This window comes from Hibiscus syriacus, unplaced genomic scaffold (genome assembly GCF_006381635.1).
Source record: "Hibiscus syriacus cultivar Baekdansim isolate YM2019G1 unplaced genomic scaffold, ASM638163v2 tig00110483_pilon, whole genome shotgun sequence".
In the NCBI taxonomy this organism is placed as follows: Eukaryota; Viridiplantae; Streptophyta; class Magnoliopsida; order Malvales; family Malvaceae; genus Hibiscus; species Hibiscus syriacus.
This window is the reverse complement of record NW_024062759.1, coordinates 86870-106726: the sequence shown is the minus strand read 5'-3', so window position 1 is coordinate 106726 and position 19857 is coordinate 86870. Positions and strand designations below refer to the sequence as shown.

Sequence of the window (19857 nt, the reverse complement as noted above, 5' to 3'; positions counted from 1 at the left end):
TGAAATATTTTGAGTAATGTTTTGATATTCGAATAATTATATCGAATATACTTAGAAAATCATTTTGGAAAATCTTAAAATTCATTTAACTTAATTTGTTATATCGAAATATCAAAATGTTTTCAACAAACATAATATTCTGACATATCCAAAGTTTTAATGCTATGTTTTTGACAAAAAGAATATATTTTCTTTAAAATTGAACCAAACCCGTCATTTCTTAAAGTTTGCAATGATTTCTTTGTTGCTCTTACCAATGAAGCCGCTTCCAAAATATCTTGATCTTTTCTTTGAAGATGTCTTGACAAGGTATCCGTGAGACCTAAAATCTCCAACATCAAGTGTAAATAAAACACAAAATCAAGTGTTTTAAAATATGATAAAATACCGTACGCTTGATTTCAGTTAGATAAAATCCCATCCTCTTCAACATATTTAAGCACCTCAATAACTTCAGGAAACAAATTCATCAAACTTATGATTGTTTTATAATGGGAACCCCATCTTGTATCTCCTGCTCGAATTAGAGAAAGCTCTTGATTCAACCCTCTTCCGGTTTCACCAATACCAATTTCTGTTTGCAATCTCTTTTTGTAGCTCTCTCGTATGATATCCTTTCTTTTGCAGGAAGCACAAACCACATTAACCACCAAAGCTACTTGCTCAAAGAATTCATGAGCACCATCATGATTCTTTGCAACCGCCACAATCACTAATTGAGGTTGGTGAGCAAAACAATGTACATAATATGCTGACTTATTATCTCTTAAGATCAACGCTTTCAAACCGTTAAACTCACCACACATATTACTTGCTCCATCATAACCTTGCCCTCTTACCTATTTCAAATAATAGATAAAAGATTTAATATATAAAAATAAAGATTCAATTAAATAATTAAAATATAAATCAAATAAATATGACATATTACATGAGCCATGCTTAATTTATTGTCAGTAAATACAGAATCAATGGCAGCTTTAAGAGTCAAAGAAGATGTATCCGTCACGTGAACAACTCCAATAAATCTCTCCTTAACAACTCCAAGTCTATCAACATATCTCAAAACCATAGCCATTTGCTCCTTTTTAGATACATCACTAGACTCGTCAACTAATATGGCAAACACATCCTTTCCAATTTCATCACAAATGGACTTTATTATTTCTTTTGAAAAACATTCAACAATATCTTTTTGAATCTTTGGAGATGTCAATTTATCATTCTTCGGAGCCTTTTCTAAGGTAACATTATAAATACTCTCATTGTGTTCTCTAATCAAAGATAATGTTTCAATGAAAAGCCCTTTGGAAATGGAGTCATTCGACTCATCATGGCCACGAAACGATAACTTATTTTCCAACAAAAATCTACAAGTGACAATTGTAGCACGTAATCGAATTTCATAGTTACTCTTCTTATGTTCAGTTTGCTTATGAAGAGCATCACTAATAGATTGATTTTTTTTCTCTAGATTTTCACACTTTTGTCGTGCTTTGTTGTGTAAACTATCAACATTACCTACATGAGCATATAATGATTTCTTTTTACTCCAAGTGCTAAATCCTTCCGTCACAAATGCATCTCTCCCACCTTGTTGTCCTACAATATCTCCAAATAAGTAGCAACATAAACAATAAGCTTTGTCCTCCTTTATGCTATACTCTAACCAATCAAATTCATCAAACCATTCAACGATAAAGCGTCTTAGCTTAGGACCTATCTTTTTTTATGGAAAAGTATGACCCCTTGGTTGACATGGTCCTTTAATCCAATATGCCCTTCTTATTTCATCTTTTTGATTTGGATGATAAGATGTAATTTTTGGTCTATCCGCCGGATCCGAACGAAGATCATTCACATTAATAGTTGTTGGAATGGAAGCCATGGGAGTAGGTGACACAGTGGTAGGTTGTGGTCTTTGTGGAACTTCATTTGAGCTATTTCTTTTAGAAGATCCTTCACTACTTCCATCATCACCAACATCTAATTTCCTTTTAAAATAGTTACCAATAGAACCCTACAATTAAATATTTCAATAAATAAAATTATTAAAATATTAAAAATTCAACATATAATAATTATAAACTATGAATTACTACTTTACTGTAATATCCTAATTTTAATACATCAAACCAAAAAAAAACCTAATTTTAATGAATTAATCAATTTCAAATAACAAAGCAATATTATATACAGTTTACTACCTTTATTGTTAAACATGAAAAAATTAAATATGAATGAAAGAAGACAAAGTGAGAAAGATAATAAAATCATTAATGTAAAGAATAAATTAAGATAAAAGAAAGTACACATACTTGTCTCATTTGTATATTTGGAGAAAAAGGTAGAAAGTTCAAAGTTCAACTTGCTGTCTTCAAAAGTTAAAAGTTCAATCGGCTTCCCCTTCAAAGTTCAATCGCACAGGAAGGCAGTGAGGCAGCCCTTGCAGCCTTGCCTTTCCAAGATGGGTTGAGTTTCCACAATACCACAACCCTCAACCCTTGTCGGCGGTTTACCCTTTTAATCTTCAATCGAGGTTTTTAGTTTTCATAGCCTTTCTAATCTGTTGCCAATTGCCGTATCCCAAATCCCAATTCCCACAAAACTGAAAATAGGTGCTTGATTCATGGGCTTAAGGTTTGTTTTTTGGGCTTGATCTTTTTTTTAATTTTAAATAGGATATTAATTTTTCCTATAATAAAGAGTAACATTTACACATAATATTAGGGGTAGCAATTGTATTAATTAAAAAAATAGAAAATATTAACACTAAGTTACAATTTTGAGGGGTTGCCTGGAGTAATATTAGGGGTAGCAATTATATTAATTAAAAAAATAGAAAAAATTAACACTAAGTTACAATTTTGAGGGGTTGCCTGGGAAAAAATTAACACTAAGTTAAAATTTTGAGGGGTTGCCTGGGATACCCCAGGCAACCTATAAGGTCCGCCCGTGATTTCTAATTGATCATCTTTAAACATTAGTGAGATCAAATTTTACCTAAACTATAATGTGGATAAACCAAAACAAAAAAATATTTTTTTTATAGAAAATAACTTTAAAATAAAATATTGTTAAATTGAAGTAACTGAAATTGAGTTTATAACAAACAAACATTTTAAAGTTAAAAACACCAACTATAACTAAATATCCTTAAATGATATTACACCCACATAAGTAGTATGCTCATAAAAGATCTTGAGTAATAATTTATCAATGTGCAATTATGAGATTGTACCAATATACTCTATAAACACATAATTACTCTGAATTTTCTTTAACAAGTAGAAAGATATTAACAAGTAGAAAGATATCGTCTATATACTTACACTTTAAGATATTTCTATTATATATGGAACAAGGGATTATAACTTTGTTGTCATAAAATAACTCACATGATCTTTCTTCAATCTACAATTAACATTGTCATAATCATTTTTTTTCGAAAAATAATTAAATATTATTTTAAAAAACGATTATGAATTTTATTTTGAAAAATTGATGATTTTGGATTAATTTGGATGAAATTGGATAGGAGTCTCCATCGACCTTTAGGTTAGGTAGGTCGAATACCTAAAAACGTCTTTTAAAAACAATTTTAAGAAAAAAACATTTTTAAGACAAAAATGGTATGTGTTTACCAAAAATCGGATTTAACGGGTCCAGGAGTTAATTACGCGTGGGGAGGGATAAACACCCCCACATCACCCGAAAATCGATACTTGATCTCTTACACGTTGTCGTAATGGTGAAAATTAGGAATCAAATATAAAATTAAAATATGATCCATTTATTGAACTTTGATTAATTTGCTTCGATTTGATTATTTAAAGAAAATTCTTTTACTTGATAAGAAATCTTTAAATTCGCAATCCTCCGTCGGAAAAACTATTTTAACTATTTCTTATTTGTAAAAGAATATTCATTCTTCATTGATAAAAAAATAAATCGAATATAAATTAACTATCAACCTCTACATAAATTAAATTGCCATATAAAAACACATTGAATCATAAGAGATTTAATCAGTAAAATAAATTAAATTTATTTCAAGTTTTATTTCGTTCGAACGTCGTATCAGATTGTACCACTTCGGTCAAGTGATACTCTCCAAGCCCGTTCGACAAATATGTTCTTGAAATATTCGAATAACATTAATAGTTAAGGAAATGGAAATAAATACGATTAGAGACATGAGAAATACAATATTTACAATAAATAGAATTAAGCGTATTTACTTACATATGATACAAATGAACAAATGAATATATAATATATAAAATATGTACATACATAAAAGGATTTAAATAAATAAAAATAAATATTACAAACCAAAATATAATAACCAAAAAGTAAGTATTTAAAATTACAAGAACCAAAATAGCAAAAACATAAACTCAAAGGACCAAAATAGTACAAACATGAATTTAAAGGACTAAAATGGCAAAAACAGAAACTTATAAGGCTAAACAATAATTACAAAATAAACCATAGTTCAAATTGCAAATATTAAATAATACAAGTATTAAAGATGAAAATAACCCATAAATATTGTTAGTGACCAAAGTGAGATAAACAGAAAGATAAAGGGCCAAACAATACTTAAACCAAAAGCCCAACAATGACTAAAATAAAAACCCTACAAATGACATGGCCAAATTAAAACATCAAAGAAAATACACCACATCTAAAATCAGTGACTAAAATGAACTAAATCACAAATCAGAGCTCAAAACAGAGTATTTACCCAAAACACACTAATGAACAAATAGGGATCAAAATGAAAAGTAAACAAATATTAAGTCCAAAATGAAATAAACAGAAATCACTAATGGATGGCCAAAATGAAAACTAAAGAAAATTAACAGCTAGATATCTAAATATTTAAACAGATATAATACATGACTAAAATGAAACACAAAACAATAAGGGGCTCGAAATGAAAGAATGAAACTTCATTAAGTGACCTAATTACATCCATTACAAAGATAGAGGGATTTAAACTATAATTTTCCCCAAAAAATAAAAACACATAGGTGAGATTACAAGAATACGAGGATCAATATTGCTAATATCCCCTAACCAGAAAATGCGCAGAAAGCCCCTTTCCTATACGACACCATTTTGAGTATAATATATATATATATACTTCGCTTAAGCTAAAAATGGCTCAACCCTCCCATTTTTCAGTTTTTCCCCAAACCAGAAAAGACAGAAGGAGAGAGTTCTCCCAACTTTCTCATCAGGGAGAGAAGCGGTCGTCGCCGTCGGCAGTGTTCGTAGCGGAGCACGGCGACTATCACGGTTGCCAGAGAGAGCCAAACATACCAAAATCATCTACTTCTCGCCCTTAACCCGCCCTAAAAGTGACCCAAACCCCTTAGATCTAAGTTATTACCTTTCGAAAGAACAAAAATATGATGACCTCTCGTCTTCCGCGACTTCGAGTAGAGTTAAGAATCGACTTTCTATTTCTCTTTTCTATTTTATTTGGTGTTTTGGGTTCTAATGGAGATGGAGGATGCTCTTTTTTTGTTTACGGTTCGAATGCCTCTGTTTTTTTCTTGATCTCACCGAATATTTTTCTTGTAAAACCCAAATAGCCTTTTTAACCCTCTACTACTTGTGTGATTTTTCTTGCCTTGAAAATGATTCCCTAGGTATAGGAAATAATATCTCTGACTAGTTGAAGAAAAATCCCTGATTTTCGAGATTTTCTTATTGATTTGTGGTCATTGTTGGTGCATAAGAGGATGACGACGACGACAGAGGCTGGCAACAACATCTACTAGGGTTTCAAAAACCCTAGGGTAAATCGGGTCTGTTCGGGTCTCTTTGGGTCGCTGGGATTTAGTCGGGTCTAGTTCAGGTTAGATCTGTGGGATTGGGTCAGCAGCTGGGTTGGTTACTAGGCCTTGGGTCTGGGCTGGAACCAATTTGTTAATGGGTTGGAATGCAAAAAATAATGTATCCTTGTAATAATAATAATAATTAATAAACATAATAATAATAATAATAATACTAATACTAATAATAATAATAATAATAATAATAATAATAATAATAATAATTTAATATAAAATAATAATAAAAAGACCCGGACAAAAAGGGTGTCTACAAACATTTCATGTGATAAAATTTTGCATATATATTTCAATAAGTCGGGGTTCATATACCTGATGATCTCTTACTTATTAGACCTATGGTATGTGAGCATGTAATATTTTTGTTCTTAAATGTATCATATGAATCAGTTTGTCTTTTATCCAACGATCCATACTCATTTTTTTTAAAATATTTGTTTAATATCTTAAAACCATACGATATGTCTAAATGCATACAAACTTGAGTATACATTAAACTCTTTATTTGTTTGTGAACTATAATAAGCCTTTTGCATTTTCTTAGTTTCAAAATCATTCTTACAAAATTGATTAAGACTAAATTTGTTTCTTTTGGCAATAAGTGTATCACTTAATTTACTCCCGCTAAGCTGGTAGTATATACAAACGAGATAATCACTTGATGAAATTTGTTATACAACTAACGAGATTCATACTTAAACTCATAAATGGATTTTCTTAATTTGCATATCATTAATTTTGTATCACCAAACATAATTTTTTAATTGCATCATATAAATCATCTCATCAATGTTACCATCGAGAAATTCAATTTTGAAATCTAACTTATGTAACTCTAGATCAAATATGAACAACAAATATAATGATAATCTTGAAAGAGTCTTCGAATGAAACCAACGAGAAAATCTCTACAAAATTAATTCATTCTTTTATCAATATATCTTTTAGATCCAGATCATATCTTATACTTATAAATATCAATATTTACATCCATCTTGGTTTTAAATATTCATTTGTAATATAACACTCAACACCTCTTTGAGTGTACAGTGTCACATGATTAGGGCCCGATTAACTCTTATATCTCTTTTGGTATCACTTGTTTAACAATTTAACCATTTAATAATAAATAAAAACAAAATGTAAGAAATTATCACAACCTTGTCAAAAATTAGTATTTAAAACATTGAACTCCATTACATTATGTACTTGACCAAAATAAATATATTATTTTAAAAGTCTTATAAAACAACTAAGGTTCTCATGACCACTTCTGCGCCGTCTACATGGATACATTGCACAACAAAAGATACAAGTACTTTGCTATGTGATGTAAGGTTGAGATTCCACAGGGATGAAGCTCCTACAGAAGAAATTTACTACTTCGAACCTGGGAAGGAGAACAATTTAAAGAAAGAGCTACAAGAGCCCATTAATGAACAATTATCCTAAGGTATTTATAAATTATAATTGAAGTAATATAAACTGACAAGGTAATTGTTAAAAAAAATTCAGGAATACTCATGTACATTTTTGAATAAGGAAGGTTGAGTACCCTTGAAAGGTACTTGAATTTTCTTCGAGGCTTCCGTGTGAGTCACCCGAGAATAAACATGCTTAGATGCTCTCGTACGAGTCATTTTAATCTTTCAGGCTCTCATACGAGTCACCCATAATAAATAAAATTAGGGGTTTTCCTACGGGTCACTCAAATTCTTCGTGACTCCCGTCTAAGTCACTCTAATCCTTCGTGAATCCTATGTGAGTCACTCGATATAATTACGATTAGGTGCTTCCGTGTGATTCACTCTAATCTTTCAGGACTCTCGTGTGAGTCACTAGAACCTAGATTTTGATTTTCCAAATCTTTGAACTTTATCAAAATCCTCATATTTCTCTTCAACAATTGTAACCTCATGAAAAGTATTTATTTTAGGTTGTCATTACTTCTTTACAACACATGAAGACACAAAGAACAAGAGTCCATTAGCTTTAACAAAATGGCTATAAGGAAGCTCCTTTTCGTCAACCTTCAAGCTTTATCCTTCTCTTTTTGTCTTAGGTGGTTCTCTAACTTTTTTCTGTAGAATGAAAAATATTAGCTCAAAAGAACAAAAAGATTATGCTAACATGTAATTAAATCTTCAACCTTTTTTTTCCTTTCTAAGACATGGTTGTACTCATTTAACTCTAACATTTTATAACTCTTTCTAAGTCCCACTTTCCCTTGGTCTTACAAACTCATCATTTGGACTTCATAATTAGGCTCATCAATAAACACAATTTTCTAATACTTAACCCAACTCTTCTAAGTCGTTCTTATAATTTATTCGGGTTCACTTCCCTACATTTTCTAAGTCATTCTTATAATTTATTCGGGTTCACTTCCCTACGTTGTTTCGAGTAATCCCTTGACCATTACATGTAACCAATCAGCTTAGTACCTTAAAGTAATGAAATAAGTATGCAACAATAAGTCGAAACTATGGCTGCTGATCAGTTGGAAGTCACTGCTACAGCGAGTTCAAATCGCCCAGTTGTTTTAAAGGTATATATATTCATACTGCTTCCATTTCTATTTTAGTTTTTTAATGTTTATTAATGTTGAGTTTTTACAGTTTGTAGATGTTGTCTACAAAGTCAAGTCCCTGAAAAATAAGTCGAGATCAGATGAAAAATCTTAAACGGGATAACAGGGATGGTTCAACCAGGTGGAATGTTGGCCATACTCGGTCCATCTGGCAGCGGTAAAACAACACTGTTAACCGCATTAGGGGGTCGCCTCGGTGGAACCATAACGTACAATGGAAAGCCTTTCTCAAATTCAGTGAAGCTAAACATCGGCTTTATTACACAAGAAGATGTTCAGCACCCTCGATTGGCAGTGGCCGAGAAGCTCGTTTTCACCGCCCTTCTTCGATTACCAAATAGTTTCAGTTTAGAAGAAAAGATCGCGAATGCCAAAGCTGTTATCAATCCGCTGGGACTAATCAAATGCAAAAACACCGTCATCGGAGATCAATTTTCGAGATGCGTTTCAGGAGGTGAACGGTAAAGGGTAAGTATAGGCCAAGAAATGCTCATAAATCCAAGCTTGTTGTTCTTAGATGAGCCAACATCCGGTCTCATTTCGACTACGGCGCAAAGGATCCTGTCAGTATTGTTGGAGCTTGTTAAAGGTGGAAGAACAGTCGCGTTGACAATTCACCAGCCTTCGAGTAGGCTATTTTACATGTTTAATAAGATCTTGCTGTTATCAGAAGGAAGCCCTCTGTACTTCGGACATGGATCGACGGCAATGGATCACTTTTTGAGCATCGGCTACGCCCCATTAGTTGCCATGAACCCTGCAGATTTCCTGTATGTTTTATAATCTTAATCTTAACCATCTTAATTAGACTTGGAATCAACCTTTTTAAAAAAAAGAAAACATGCAAAATTTGTAGGGATTCCATCAGATAGATCACCAAAGGAGCAAATCCTGGTGAAGAAAACAGTAATTTAAAAAATGCAACCATCGAGTTAAACTAGTAATTTAAGTTAATTTCACCACATTTTGTATTTAAATTATATAATAATATTATCACAAAATCAATATTTTCTAATGATTATAAAATTCGAATATGTGACACTTTAAATTAATGATCGAAAACTTAGTCTTTCAACTATAATGCAAATCTATTTTTATTATATCAAACTTAATACTCACTTATATTATTATTAAATTAAAGAATACTTTTTTTACTTTATTTGGAAATAAAAAATAATTAAATAATTATTTATAAAATTTGTATCAAATTATTATAAAAATTTATTTTTAATATTATTTATTTAATTTTTAAATCATATTATTTATTTATTTGAAATTATACTAATTATTTAATTTAAATAATATTATTTTTAAATTATCTATTTAATTTTAAATAATATTTTCCTGAACCAAAGTGAAAGTTAGATATTAAACATATAATTTACCCTAAATTTAAAATTATTTAAAATTAAATAGATAATTTTAAAATAATATATTTCAAATAAATATTGAATTTAATTTTAAAAAGTAAATAACTATTTTTATAATGTTATAAATATTTTCAATTATTTCATATAATTTTTATAAAAATATATTAATTATATAATTATTTTTAAATAAATTGAAAAATTAGTATTTTAATTTAATAGCGATATAAGTAAGTATTAAGTTCAGTATAATAAAAAATTCACCCTATGGTTGAGTGACTAAGCTTTCGATGATTAATTTAAATTGTTCCATAATTGAATCTTATAATCATTGAAAAATATTGATTTTGTGATGATATCATTATATAAGTTAAATACAAAATGTGATGAAATTTAATTAAATGACTGGCTTAGTTCAATGGTTAAATTATTTGTTTTTTAGTAAAAAACTTGAGTTTAATTCATACTAAGAGCAAGAATGATTTTTATCTTTTTATACCTATAGAACACGTAACACGTCACCACCTAATTGATTAAATAAAGTTAACTAAAAAATATCAATGAATAAAGAAAAAGGTGATGTGGTAATAAAAAAATTGGCATGTCATGCCGCATAAATATTGTCGTTAATAGTTTTGAAAAAAATATATTAAAATTTAGATAATAAAACGAAATAAAAGTGATAATTTAGGTATAAAACATGTAATTTACCATTTTGATATTTACTTAATAAAAACAATTTAACCAATGGTGTGTTTTAGTATATCGCTTTAATAATGTGTTGCGGTAGGGGTGTTCACTATTCGGTTTTAACCAATTTAACCGATCGAACCGAATTAGTTTGATTAATTCGGTCAGCCGCCAAATTAGTTCGGTCGAGGAACGATTAATATTTTTTTCAATATTCGGTTAATGGTTAATTCGGTTCGAAATCAGTTAATTAATCGAATTAACCAAAATTATTAAATGTTATATATATTATATATATTCTAAACCTATTTTAAGCTCAAACAATTAAAAATTAATACTCGATTATTTTTTAATCACACTATTTTAATTAAATTATCAATTTTGTAACTCAAATAAAAATATACATCTATTACATTTAAATTAATCTAATAATAAAAAATTATAATTTTTTTTGTTTAAATCGGTTAACTGACCGAAATAACTGAACATTGTTCGGTTCGGTTAATATTTTCAAAGAAATGTTTGGTTCGATTAACGGTTAAAGAAAAAAAATCGTTTAATTCAATTAATAGTAATTTGATCCGGTCGATAATCGAATTAACCGTTTGAACACCCCTATGTTGCGGTGTGCAACCTGGGTGGTATAATTTTCTATTGATATCAAAGTCATCCTCCTCAACTAGGCGAAGGTAAAAAAAATTGTAAATATTAAAAGTTCAATTCCAAATTGAATGTTGTAATGATATAAATTAATAAAGTTAAATTCGATTTGTGATATGTGGTGTTTATTTTGTAGTCATAATTTTAATTATTGGGGTATTAATTATATTCTCCTGTCATTATACTGATGATTATTCCATGTTCGAAGAGTATTGATGAGTACCACTAACGATGTGCACCGATAAATTAATTTATAAAACATTAAATTATAAAATGCTCAATGTATAATTATAATTTAGTTGAAAATCTAAATGTAATTTATTTAAAATACAATATTAATTACATTAATTTTTAGGTAAACTACACATGTGACCACTCAACTATGGTCAAAAATAATTTTGATCATCGATGTTTCGATTTGATCAATCAAACCACTCAATTATTTAAATGTTTTAATCAAGCCACCCTCCGTTAACATTTAAAGGAGGAGGTGACGTAGCAGTTAAAACATTTTAGTATAATTACGTAATTGGCATCTATTATTTATATATTATTTTAATTTGACCCTAATTTTAATAAATTAAAATAAATTTAACTCTCGAATCAAGAGGTACCACGTGTCCTTGGTGACACTTTCATGACACGTGTCATCATTCGATTGAAGGACTAAATTTATTTTAATTTATTTTTAATTTAATATATTTATTTCCCTCCAATCATAGGGTGACACTGTTAAAAGAAAAAAAAAATAACACAACAAGCAAGCAAGGGAACTCGAACTCCAATTCCTTTGGCTGAATTAGATGGAGCCAAACCAGGCAAGGCATGCATTTGGTATTTAATGGACAACAAAACATATAAATATATTTAATAAATTAAAACAAAAATAACTTTTTTTGTAAAATACAAAAAAAAAATATAAAAATATATTTTATTTAATTATTATTAATAGTTTTTTCTTATTTTGTTTGTAGGTCACAAAAAACTCAAATCAGGGTCTAATTACAAGCAACAAATCAGCCCAAATATCCAAAACATAAACCTAACCCTAATATAACCCTAGCCTTAGTCCGTTGTCGCCACTTCTGACACTCATCGACGTCACCATTTCAATCATCCCATCGTCGTCATCTCGGCCTACATTGAAAAGTACAGAAATCATCATCATAAAAGAGGGATCTCGATTCGAAAAAAAGAGAGGAGAGGAAAAGAGGAGAACAAAAAAAGAGATAGATATGGGGAGAGAAAAATAAAGAAGAAATCGAGAGAGAGAGAGAGAACCGAAAGCAAGAACGGAAAAAAAGGCCAAAAGAGAAGAAACCCTTAAAAACGAGAATAAAAAAGGAGAGCAAAGAGAAGGAAGAGAGCTTACCTCGGTTCATCATTTGCCGGAAGATAAAGGGGTCGTCTGAATGAGGAAATTCGAAGCTTCATCTCCAGATTCGTGTTGATTTAACTACTTTGAAGTGAAACATAACCCATATCCTTAACCATGATGAGGAGACACTTCGAACGGTGTCCTTTTATCTCTTCTCCGACGTCGCCATTCAATGATGTTCGTCACGGCGGAACCTCACAGATTTTTGGAAACCAAAGAACCCTGACGTGGCATTGGGAGAACTCTCCTAATTTTTTTAAGGGCCGGGGAAAATGAAGGTTAGAGTTTTTTTACTCCATAATGATACTTATATACGCACGGTAAAACGACGTAGTTTTTTCCTCTTTAAACCCGTGTGGGCATATTGCACGGAAAGCCCTTGGCATTTTGTAATTCCTTATTTTGGTAAGGAAATAAAAAGGGTTATTCCTATGTTCGAACCTTCAAACATTTCCATGCTTGCATTTTCGTCACTATCCATTAATTGTTATAATTTGGATAAATTGATGATCGTGGTTGATAGTTTTAGATTATTTGCATATTAGTCCCGTATAGTTATCACATGTTAAAACATGTTTATTTGCGCTCTAGGTCCTTCCTATTTTAATGATATAATTATTTCAGTAATTGTTCCACTCTAATAATTATATGATCAAGTGAACTTATTACATGCTTAGACCATCAAGTTTACCTCATATTTTGTTTTGGTCCTTAATACTAATTCTGAATATTTAGTTACATTTCCCCCCTTAAATTAGGCTCTTGTTATTTGAATTTCTTTTGATATTTTATTTATTTGTCATCTTATTTGGTCATGTTTGATGAGTATGTGGATGCTTTATTTATTTATTTAATTTTTTTACTAATTCGTATTAATAATTACCGTACATATGTTAGGTTGTGTAATTCATATATATCATTATTTTATATGTTTTGGAATTTTCTTTTAAAAATATATAATATTAAATATATAATTTGTTATTGTCAATGTCATAAAATTTATGACCTTTATTAATTATTTGATTAACCTATGGGAGACCTCTAAAAACTTGGGTGCCCATCCGAGAGTTATTCGAATAAAATAATTTAATATTGTTTTTTGTTGTTTATTAAGTGAAATAAATATATATTTTATTCATTTTAAATAATTTTTTACCATTTTTATATATTCTTGAACCCGTATTTTTTATTAGATATATTATTTTCACATAATTATTTTAATATATATATATATATATATATATATATATATATATATATATATGTTCCTTTTTACTTATTTTATGTATTTATTTGTTTATTATTGTTTAGTTATTTCATTTTATTTATTTATCTCAGTTTAGTTTTATTTATTTATCATGACTGATATCTCATCTTTCTCTGTACATGTCATTTATTCTTGCTGCATTCATATGTCATGTATTCGTTTTCTCACTTTCAAAAATTATCAAAGGCAATGTGGTCTTAAGTCGTGGGTGAACGAAATTACGTCCAACATGATTGGATTTCAATTTTTATTAATTCACGTAATAAGAAAATATTCTTTTTAAATAAAATTGAGTGAATTAAGTTATCTTTTATTGAGTCAAATATTTTAAAAAATAAAATAAGTTTACTCATTTACAAATTCATCGAAATGAAGAGGATCGTAATTTAAATTTTGAATTCAAATATGTAAAATTTCACTAATTATACAACATATAATTAAGAGTACCAATTTTAGGCGCTATGGGGGTGTTCACCCTTCTCCATGCGTAACCGACTTCCGAATCCTTAAAAAATGAATCTTTGGTAAATACAAATCAATTTTTGTCTTAAAAATATTTTTTTTCTTAAAATTGTTTTAAAAGACATCTTCAGATGTTTGACCTACCTAACTCAAAGGTCGACGACGACTCCAAATTTCAAATTAAACGAAAATTCACATTTTTCAAAACAAAATCAAAATTATTTTAATTTAATTTACTTATTAAAAAATGATTATGACACTTAGTTGAGTGGTTAAGGCGTGGGACTTGGTGGAATGCCCCAGGTTCAAACGCTTTTCAACACATTGTTCTTAATTATTTTCTCTCTTTAATAGGGTGGTGACACGTTTCACCACTTTATTAGATGAAAAATTCATTGAATTGAATAAAAAATTAAGAAAACATTATCTAATCATATACCAACACTTGTAACTATCAAATTTGGAGATTAAATTTATTTTAATTGAATTAAATTATAACTAAATTAATATAATATATAAATTTTGAAGATCAAATATGTAATTATACTAAGTTTTTTAATTGCCACTCCATTAAAAATTAACGGCCGTTGACTTGATTGAAATATTTAAATAGTCGGGTGATCTGTTTGATCAAATTGAAACATCGGTGGTCAAAATGATTTTTGACTATAGTTGAGTGGTCACCTATGTAGTTTACCCTAAAAATTAATTTAATTAATATTGTATTTTAAATAAATTACATTTAGATTTTCAACTAAATTATAATTATACGTTGAGTATTTTATAATTTAATGTTTTATAAATTAATTTATTGATGCTCATTATTAGTAGTGTTCAACGATACTCGTCGAACGTTATAGAATTTTCCTAATTATATTATGGTATCCAGACGCACCTAAAAGTTTTTTTATAACATATTTCTACTTTAGTCAAATAAAAAATTAAGTTTTATTAAAAATCAAATTCAATTTTATACTATTAAAGGATGAGATTTTCTCCTTATTATTCTTTTCAGAGAATATCTTCTCGTTCTATACTATTAATCTCAACATTTAATTTTCTTTAATCCAACAATCCTAAAAAAATGTAAAATGTTTAATTTTATACTATGTAATTGTATCATAATCTCTATATATATATATATATGTATATATGAAAAAATTGAGTATGTAGTGGATCATAATTATAATATGTATGCCAGCTAACAAATCGTAGAACGCATCACATGTGAAAGGGTCATGCAATTGTCGAAATCTGTTGGAAAAATCAGTAGGAAAATTGTGCCTTTCTTATGGCGTAATGCTCGGTGTGATACTGTCCATTTATACTAACTTGGTTGGCACCAAATCCCTACCATACGAAAACGATGATAATATATAAAGAAAAAGCTTATACCCCAAAACTTTTAATTATTATTTTTATCCAAGTTGAGAAATATATTGTGCTGAAATTCCAAATAGGTAAGGAATTTTTTAAAAAAGACATTAATTCCATCGTAAAGCAAATGGAGCTATCACTAGGCTTGATAACTTCATCCAAAAACATACAAATTTGAAGAAGAAAACCCTCGTGCCAATTTCATAATATGATATCCTATTTGTGCTTAATTTATACGTTTGTATCGATGATTTTTATTTATAAATAAATTTGAGTAGCAACAAACTGAATTAGATACATATGCTATATTCATACATTGTCACAGATGTTAAAACTTACCCCAAAATTGATCTTACTCAAATTAGTTGAGAAAAATATGAATTCTAATTGGATTAAGGCCGAGAAGTCTATTATATTTTATGTCAGTTGAGAGTATGAAACATAGTTTGAGTAAATTTCTTGCTATGTAAGTTTACTTTGTAATCAAATAATTATATGTATAAATAGATACTAGAGATTAGGGTTAGATGAAATTTTTTTTTAAAATTTTTTTTCCTATATTAATCTTCTATTTGATATTAGTGAAAATTTTCTTCTTTTGTCTCTGATCTTTTTTAAAAGAACTTTCCACAATGTTCATTTTATTGTGCGATCATTATGTTTGTCATTATCGTTTAACTATATACGTAATAGTGATGTAGTTAAGTGTATAATCTGCATCACTTCTCTACTTCCACCATCAAATACTTTGTTTCTATTTTTTATTAAACTATATTCATGTATCTTAATAATATATATGATTCGAAGATAAGGAATTGATGAGTTTTAGACGTATGAATTTGTGCTTTCTTGGTTAATCACTTGGATTCAATAAACTGAAGAAATGCTATTAGCAAAATAGTATTGGATTTTTAGATTATCTGATTTCAATACCCTAAAACCCATTTATGAAAAAAGAAAATTCCAAAATATATCGATATTAATTGTTTAAAATGCTACATCCGGAAAGTTCTAAAACAAAACTACTTGCACAGGCATGTGGAGAAATATTACACTTTTTTCATTAAAGGGAGAGGTAATGGACACTGTTAGGTTAGGTTTTTTTTATAGAAGCCTTAAGTTTTATTTAAAATAGTAAATATATCAAATTACAACACAAATTTACGATCCTAATCGTAAATAAAAATATAATTAAGACAATTTTTTTATAATAATTGAAATAAAATTAGCAACTTAATATCACATAAGAACCATACAATGGAAAGATTAAAACCTAACCAAGAATCTCAAACAAATATAGATACAAATAAATCTGATCGCATCGGTAAACGAACCACAAAAGATAATCAAACTACTAAAAAACTATCGACAAAATGTAAATTAATCTCGAGTGACGTGAAAAGTTATCCACGAACGCATAACATGTATTCAAATCCACTCTAAGGGTCCAAAGCAGAAATATCAATAATATAACATATAAGCATTATTTTGGCAATGTCAAATCAACCCATAAAAAAAGATTAGTGAAAATAATGATCAAACGATCGAAAATTGTGTCAAAATGTAAAATAAAATGTGTTATAAAGATATATGAAAACGTGTCATATAGACAGACTTATTGAAAATAAAAAATATAAAGACGTGATTTAAAAAATAAAAGGATAATAAAAATACAGGTGATCGACAATCAATATTAAAATTGATACCATCGCCGATAAGAGAATAAAATAGATAAAACCATGTACTAACGACAGAAAACTATAATTAGGTTAGCATCGATAGAGAAAGAAGACGATTGGTATCATAATTTAGTAAAAGCATCATCAATGTTCATTGGCTTAAGACTTATGCAATTTACAAGGGCAGATTACAGAAAGTGTATTAAGCTTTTAAAAGATTTAGGTTGCGTTTGGTTCACGGAATGTAAGATTATCGGTGGGAATAAAAGATTATTAGAGAATAGGATTACTGGGAATTTTATATTTTGTGTTTGATTAGTTTAGCAGGAATGTAAGATTACCGTGTTTGGTTAAAGGAATAAAAGATTATTGGAATGTATATTTGACCAAATTGTCCTTATAATATATTTGTTTTTTAACAAGTTGGAAAATATTTATATATTTTCTTAAAAAAATTAAATTCATAAAATTTATATAATTTTTTTTACAAAATTGAAAATATAAAAAGATTTAATGAAAGAGTAAAATTTTATTTTACCTCTGAACTCATATAAAATTTTAATTATAGATTTTTTTTGTAAATCTAAAATAGTTTAAGGATAAATTTGTAATTTAACCTTCGTAGAATTTTTATTATTCAATGACAGAATAAGGATATTTTTTAAAGAAATTTTTTAAAGGCATTTTAGTCCAAAACGTCAGTAATCCAATAATACCTAAGGAAAGGGAGGTAATGACATTCCTGATAATATACCTAAAAAAATCTACTATTGGTAATATAAGATTACCGGGAATGACATTCCCAGCCAACCAAACGGGGAATGTGGATTCCATTCCCATGGGAATCTCACATTCCACCAACCAAACACATCATTCGGTAACTCTCACATTATCGAAAATTATATGTAAACTATTTTCAAATTCTATTATGATTTTAGTTTCATCACGAGTAAGTCTTCTCTAAATTTATTATGACTACTAATTCGATCGTGTTTTTATAACAATTCATTCTTTTTTAATGCAATTATTATCCATATCAATGTCTAATATTTTTTTATTGTGAATTAATTACATTTGATGTAGAAAATATTAAAGATTAGGTGAGCCATGGATACCATCACAATTATATTTATTATTTATTTATTCTCTCTATTGTTTCTAGATAGCTAATCATGTGGAAAGATTATGGGGCTGTTTGTTTACTTCAAAATGATTAACCGCTGAATGATTTAAATATTGAATGATTCAGAGGCTCTGTATGAATTAGCTCTGAATGTGACATGCTGTTTGATAATGACTCTGAATCATTCAGAATGTACTCTGATGTTGAACCATTCAGCACTGTTTTACTGAATCAGTCAGCACTGAATCATTCAGAGGTGAGAAACAAACGCGTCGAATGCTGAACGGTTCAATATTCAACGCTGAATGATTCTATTCAGAGTCAAACAAACAGCCCCTAAGTGTAGGAAAATTGAGAGATGTTGAGGTTGTGACTTTAGTGCTGATTTAATGTATGAGGTTTTCTACCCTTTCATTCGAGTAAAATTGGAGTGAAAATATTAAAAACAAAAACGGGTTTAGCCTGATTAGATTATATAATAATCTTTGAGAAGTTCCAAATGTATATTAAAGATTATTTAATAAAAAAAGATTATATATATATATATATATATATTGATCCTTGATTTTTTTTAATTTCTCATTCATTTTATAACTATTTTGATCAAATTTCATAAACAGAAAGTCAAATAAATATAATTAATTCAACCCAAATTTCATAAATTTAATTTGATTAAAAAATTAAATGACATTTAAATAATAAAATAATTCTCATAAATTTAATTAAAGTAATGTTTAATTTTATTTAATTAAATAATATAAATAACCAAAAATGTCATGATATAAAATTTATTTAGAATTCTGAATTGAAGAAGATTGCTGATTCTTTAACGGGTTAGGTCTAAGCAACGAAATCGAGAAAATCGATATGAATCGAGTAAAATGGTTCGGTTTTCGGGTTGGTTTAAAATTTCAATTCTTTTGATTCGGTTAGGTTCGAGATTTTCATATGAAACCCATTTGTTCTATATTGAACCGAATAAGCAATTTTTTTAAAAAAAATTTATAATTTCAAGTGATTTTTTCATTGAAAAACCCATAAATCAAACCGTTTAAAAAATCGAACCGAACCGAAAAAATCAATTTTAATTTTTTAACATTCGATTTCGATTTAAAATTTAAAAAATTATTTATTTCAATTCAATTTAATTTTTGATAAAAAATCAAATCGAGTACATCCCTAAACGGGGTCAATCATAAAATGGGAATTCGGTATGATCATTGGTCAAGGACATTAAAGGATAGATACAGAGATTTTATCCTTACAGAGTTGAATTTGAAAAGATAAAGATGAGATTTTCTGCCATTTTTAAGTTGTCGAATCTCAATCTAAGACATATGCGACAAAGCATGATCAGAATTCGAACAACCGATTACCTGACAAGCAAGGCCAGTCTG

At 28.7% G+C, this 19857-nt stretch overlaps 1 protein-coding gene across 1 annotated transcript; it reads right to left on the bottom strand.

Moving 5' to 3' along the window:
• Positions 1–401: 401 nt before the first annotated feature.
• Positions 402–5340, bottom strand: LOC120129206 (zinc finger MYM-type protein 1-like). Its single transcript, XM_039146780.1, has 4 exons — positions 5179–5340; positions 1747–2020; positions 932–1602; positions 402–839 (listed from the first exon to the last, which is right to left on the bottom strand). Exons 1-4 carry the CDS (start codon positions 5338–5340, stop codon positions 402–404), a joined length of 1545 nt encoding a protein of 514 aa, XP_039002711.1.
• Between the last annotated feature and the right edge of the window lie 14517 nt (positions 5341–19857).

Coding starts and splice junctions, on each gene's coding strand:
- LOC120129206 (XM_039146780.1), bottom strand. CDS start 5,340: ATGATTTTGGTATGTTTGGCTCTCTCTGGCAACCGTGATAGTCGCCGT. Junction 1,603..1,746: donor AGGACCATGTCAACCAAGGG/GTCATACTTTTC, acceptor GAGATATTGTAG/GACAACAAGGTGGGAGAGAT. Junction 840..931: donor ATAAATTAAGCATGGCTCAT/GTAATATGTCAT, acceptor TATTTGAAATAG/GTAAGAGGGCAAGGTTATGA.